We start from the raw sequence: 6,525 nt of genomic DNA on the forward strand, positions 1-6,525 counted from the left end.
AATAATAATAATAATAATATTTATAATAATAATAATATTAGTAATAATAATAATAATAGTTCTCGAATCTCTTTTATAGTGATTGTCCCTTCCGATGAAATTGAGAAATACTATGTAAAATCAGCGGTGATAATATTTTTCTACCTTAACAATCTTATTTATTCTAGCAGTATTTTTCAAAAGAGCTCAAAGCGCAAAATTCAAAATTTGAGAGCCATTTTGATTTTAGAAGTCATTGAAATCCTTATTCAGACCCAGAGACGTTATGTACGGAAAATTTTAGTCTCTCTCTGACATACCTGCCAGTCTGTTGCCTTTATTTAGCAACCTGACAACGTAGAGCTTCACAGTCCCCATATCCTCTGCTACCACATACTCCACTGGGTCAAATCTCACTTTGAAGTGATCTGGGTAGGGGTCATTAGCCAGTTGTTGGCGTCTCCTTGATGTGAGACCGTCTTCCACATCGTTCCGCTGCGTCTAAACTCATCCACTTTCTGCCCGGGCCGCCGAGGCGTCCTCCACCGTCTACCACCGTTATTAGGCGCGAACAAGGGTGTAAAACCAATTCCACCCTTAATTAGCAAGGAAAAGAGTGTAAGAGTGCAACTTTAGGACAATTACACTTTTTTGTCTACTCTTTACACTCTTTAGTCTACTAAAAAAAATCATAAGTTGGAGTGGTCAAGTCGATCCTAAGTGATCAAATCCTCCCGGGTCGAGGTTTTGTCAAAAAATAATGAAAGAATATTGGCGAATAAATAAGGCGAAAAGAAATTCCACCGCAAAACGCAGGCATTTTTTAGCGTTGAATGCGGTGAAACCGGTGATTTTTATATAAGATTTGCTGTTTTTAGCGGTAAGTTTGGCTTCAAACATAGGAAATTGTCATTATGTTCAGTTTCAAACGTAAGAACTCGGGGGTCTGATTAATTTGGTAAATAGATTTTTGTCAATATATTGACGAATCCATCGTAAATGGGGAATCCATCTGTATGTTCGCAAACCAAAAGAAATCCTTATGTGCTTCTATATTGCAAGATACGACTTTCCGGGTTGAGGTTTTCGATGGTATTTTCGTAAGAAATGAGGTGAATGCGGTGAAAAGTATAATTCACCGCATTTCACTCTATTTCTCACAAAAATTCAACGCAAAAATCACCGCATTTCCTGCAAAAATTCACCGCATTTGCTTTCATAGATTTCACTGAATCTGATTTAGATACACAAGAAGTATCGTATATAATCAGGTGACAGATGGCGCCATGGAATAAGAAAATTTAGACCTGTGTACGGAAGTTTCTTTTTTGTGACAAATCTGTTGAATGCCGTAAAAATACATAATTCACCGGGATTCGCCGCATTAGCCCCAAAAAAATATATGAAATGCGCGGTGAAATTTTTTTCAAAGCATCTCACCGCATTTCTTATGAAAATTCACCGCCAAAATCCGATCCTGTTTATAGGCGCGATTTCGATTTATGTCAGATTTGTGTACTTTTGCTTGGCATCAATCAAAAAACAAAACATTAATGTTCAACAAGTCTTCAAATTTGTCAATTCAAAATTAAATAAATATTTAAAATTTGGTCTACGTTTTAAACCAACGACTACCTGAGTTTAAAGTCCAACGACTACCTGAGTTTCAAGTCCAACAAACCGAAATTTCCTCGCATTTTTGATCGGAACAAACAAAGCTTTCTTATCTCTTTTAACAAAACATAACGATTCCTTCCTTCATCTGAAGCCGAAGACGGCATTTGAAACCGTACATTCATACTTTTGGAGCCAATTTCCGATTACACGTAACATTGAAGACCCGATTGTGCGGGCTACAATTCCAAGTTGAGTCCAAAAGACAACTTAATCTGTTCTTGATTTGAACTGATGAGAATTTCGCAATTAACTAAGATTCCAGAAAGAGATGTCTGTGGAAATATATTTATTTTAATTTTCTCAAAAAAAATTTTTTATCCGAAGATTTTGTTCAATTTTTTTTGTCGGTACTTTGGTTTTCTAACACTGAGCAATAGCATCATTTTTAAATCAATAAATTACTATATTCTCAAAACCAAACATTAAAACTGTCAAAGACGATCATCTTTTTGTTGAAGTACTAACATTGCTTCGAGGAGTGGTGTGTCTTGCTCTCGTTCGGGAAAAATTCCAGGTTCGTCTCTGCTTGTAGCTGAAAAAGAATACAAGCGTACTGTTTGTTGGCGGAATTTCCCTCAGTGATCTCGACAGTTTCAATGGCAGCTTATCTAGTTATCCCGTTGAGACAAAATTTTATCCAGTTTTATCATAAGCACATTTAAAGATCTAACAAGTTCGTTTTATTGACAAGATTTTTGACGAGTGATTTTTATCCGGATTGTGATTGAAACACTTCAAAATTAATTTCACTGGAGAGCTAATATAGCCGTAGCTCAGATTTTGACCACGAAAAAGACATCCCGGATAGCTATAATACAAAACTCTTAGCAGTTATTTGGTCATATTAGGCCATCGACTAACCATATTAAGCCATAACTGATTGTAATTATCGAATTATGGAAATTGTTTTAAGATTGATTGATCAATATTAGGCTGATATGCCAATGAACCTTTTTTCCGATTAGGCTATTATTACGAGCCAACATCCCTGCAAACAAAACAATTGAATCTTTTTGTCTATTTTACCACTTTAATTACATAAAGGTATCTTAATGCATGTATAAAGATCCTTACCGTGTGTGTTATGGCAACAAATTAACAATCATACTGATTCATCTATTTTGCACAACTTAACAAGGTATTATAGTATCAATTTATACTCTCATAAAACATAATAATTGTTATTTTATTCACAGAGGCTTGATTCAAAATTCCACTATTTAGCGCACAATTAAATAAACTCTTTTTATAGAGGAACAAGCTTATATTGAACAGGCTTATAGCGGGTCAAGACGAACAGCAAAATTAAACAACAACAACAACAAAAACAGCAACAACAACAACAGCAACAACAAAAACAACAACAACAACAGCAACAACAACAACAACAACAACAACAACAACAACAACAACAACAACAACAACAACAACAACAACAACAGCAACAACAACAACAACAAACATTAATTACATCAAAAACATTATGTCCGTTTTAAAAACAAAACTTCATATCGATGCCAAAATAGTGTCAGATGAAACTCAAACTAAACAAAATAGCTTGTAAGAGATATGGAACCAGTCAATAATAAAGCTTGGTAACAATTAGACACTGAAGAACAAAAGCTGTTAAAACAGTTGAAAACAAGTTGAAAAATTCGCTCATTTTTTTTAAAAACAATTAATTTCAAAGTAATGAAAACAATTGGAAATCATGTAGAAGGTCACATAGTTATAAAATTTCTAATGCTTCTACATACGGGAATTACGAACTGTCGGTATTCATTTTTTAATGCGGTTAAAAAATCACAACAAATAGAGAACAAACAAAAAATCAGTTAAAACTTGCCAGAAAACGCTTTCGAAGCCGTAAAGCCATACTTTGGCCCTAAAATATGTTTGATTGCAGCCTCGGCAAACACTGATAAAGTATCATGTGACCTCTAATTAATGAAACTAGGTAACAAGTAGATAAAAAGAGAAAGCCAAAATTAAGTAATACTAGTTTTTTTTTCGAAAAAAAATTGTTTCCAAAGCGATCAAAGCCATTAATTACAAAATGAAATAATAAAATAGGTTCGTTTATTTTTCCAGGGGAAACCCTTGAGACCTGCAATTATCTAGAATATGTCTTACGTCTACAAAAAGAACGTCAAAATCGACTTAGATCAAAAATTAAATTAATTTTTTTTGGAAAAACCCGTGTCGAAGCCAGTAAAGTCATAACAAATATTCAAAACACCTTTCAGTTTGTGACACCAATCCTTTTTTACACCTTCCCGTGACAACAAAAATGTCATATTTGGCCTGTAATTAACGAGACTAGTTAACAAACAGGAGAAGAATGAACAAAATTGTGAAGTTGAAATAAGTTTTTTTTTGGAAAAAAATTGTTTTCAGAGTCATGAATGCCATCAGTTTTCTACTAATATCCAAATAACTGCTCATCTATTCTTCCATGAATACCAATGAAACCCTGTTATTGTACGACTAAAAGACAAAGTAAAGAGATAAAAAATTCATTGAAACTCTTCAAGAAAGTAGCGACGAAACTGTTAAAACCATAATCTTCATCTTCAAGGATCATAATATTCTCAATTGTTTTCTATTTTGAACGCCGATAATGTGATATATGAAGTGTCAATAGCGTGATAATGCGACAAATTTAGATAATGTGAAGAATGGGCAAAAACCTAAAAATAAAACAAAATTTTAAATCTAGTAGTATCAAAGCATGGAAACCATAACTTAAGGCGTAAAACCGCTATAATTATTGGATTCAATTTCAGTGCAAAGAAAAAACTTTCTTTCAATTCTGACACTAATCTACAAGTTGACCAAATTAAGTGGAAAATGGAGGCAAATTTCAATATGCCATTTTTTTTTTAAAATCAAATTTTTTAAAAGTCAAAACGAACATAAGCTGTCAAGTAATAAACTAGAAAAACTAATTTGGAGCTAATTAGGAAGTCAAATGGACCTATCAATAGTGAGCTTTGATATGAAGTTTTCTTTTATTTAAAGATTATAAAAAAGATCGAATTTTTTTTTTGTAAAAAGACCGACTGATTACAATCTGAATTATTTTTGGATTGTAACAGTCTACGATTGATCCAAAACTAGTCCTGCTAATGCTTTTCGTCAATTAAGAACACTTAATTTTTCGAGTGTTATAGGTAGAAATATTTTATTAGCTAAAAAATCAAAAATAAATGCCGCGTTTTTGATAATCAACGAGTTAAGTTAGCAAAAAACGGCAAAGTTTTGTTTACTGAGCACTCCCAACCGAAGTTGAAGTAGAAATAGCCCCCTGTTGAGTCTACAAAGAATGTGTTGGTGGTGTTTGGGTGTGTACTTCCTGCAAACTTAATCAAACTGGACTAAAGAAACTTATTTCGTGCTGTTTTTGATGAAGAACTCTGAATTTTGTAACATTTAGCCAGAATTTTTGACAAAAAAATTTAGAAATAGCCTAGAATATATTTTTGATTTTAGCAATAAAATCAATAAACATTTTTTAAAAAAAATTTAACAAATTTTGGCAAAATTGGCGAAATTGTAGTCGAAAATTGGCGAAAATTCCGGAAAATGTGAATAAAATCAACGCAATTCACTCTGTTTTCTCAAAAGTTTAAACCTCGATAACTCCCTGTAAGAAACAAAAATAAAAAAAATCTTTTTAATTCCATATTCTACGCTGGACAAGCTTTCTAATGATACCAGTCTCAACTCTCTACGGTGAATATATCGATCGGCCAAAATTGACTGAACAAAAAAACCCATTTGAGTATATAGTTCCTCCCCCCTCAAGAGGGGTCGGAACAACTAGTTTATTCAGAATAATGACATAGTGAACCAGACTTAAAGGATCTTTTCTATTTGTGCCTCCAGCGTGTTAGGCACCCTCAACTACAGAGCACGTGCCGTTACATAGTAAATGATCATGTAAAAAAGTCTTATGCGTCATGTAAAAAAGATATGCCTCCATTAAGCTGGGGGGCAACGGAAATGACCCGAATTAGAACAAGCACGTGTAAAACCCCAAAATTATTTGACCCAGAGCTTAAGCAGGAGATCCCGCATACATAGCCAGAACTTGAATACCATGTGCTTTCGGCTTTTTACGAACTTCTCAATTACTTCAAACAGATGCTCGCAAGCGATGAGTTAATACGTTCCCGGGATCCCGTTAAAAATGTCCAGGTACTTACTATAGCTTACCACCAGTTAGCAATACCAATGAGAGTCTCGGTAAATTTCCCACGAGGAAATGAGGGATCATTTACGGGAAAAATACTGGAAAATTGTCATAATTAGCGTGAAGTCACGTACTGGGTAAACTTTAGTTAATACAACTGACCGCTGACTTTGCAGTGAGTTGAGTTCTTTGTTCTGTCCAAGAGCGATCAATCTATAATACGCTTTGCTCTTCCTGCTACTCTCCAACATAGACCTGGCAACCATGTCCAGTATGTCGTCATCGGCAACATCTGGGTTGTCCTTTTTTGCAATCTGGAACCTAAAAGAAGAAAAAATATACAAGTTCAAATTTTTGGCGATAAGTATCACAGGACTAAAACAAATCAAGGAAAAAACTCAAAAAAGCCCTGGAAAAATCGACCATAAAAAAGATAACTGGGGCCAAAAACAAACCTAGTAACCAAACAACTAAAAATTATGGGTTCAAATTCTTTTCTAATTTTCGCAAAAAAATCAAAACAGAAACCATATCATTCCATCAATGTAGCCTTCTAAAGCTTAAAGTCATTGAGAACTGTGGAAATCTTCTTACAAAATGAAATGCTGAAAACATCTTTAAAGAACACCAATGCAATCCAATGAATCATTGATTGCAAAAAACAAAGATAGAAA

The 6,525-nt window shown here is 33.9% G+C and overlaps 1 protein-coding gene across 1 annotated transcript; it reads right to left on the reverse strand.

Annotated features, from left to right (window-relative positions):
* Positions 1-279: 279 nt before the first annotated feature.
* Positions 280-6,172, reverse strand: LOC142357518 (uncharacterized; the record flags this gene model as incomplete). Its single annotated transcript, XM_075409133.1, has 3 exons — positions 280-480; positions 2,122-2,188; positions 6,014-6,172. Coding segments are annotated over 3 exons (427 nt in total), but the record flags the coding sequence as incomplete, so codon positions are not given.
* Between the last annotated feature and the right edge of the window lie 353 nt (positions 6,173-6,525).

Source organism: Convolutriloba macropyga, unplaced genomic scaffold (genome assembly GCF_964194025.1).
Source record: "Convolutriloba macropyga unplaced genomic scaffold, txConMacr16.3 SCAFFOLD_3266, whole genome shotgun sequence".
Lineage (NCBI taxonomy): Eukaryota > Metazoa > Xenacoelomorpha > Acoela > Convolutidae > Convolutriloba > Convolutriloba macropyga.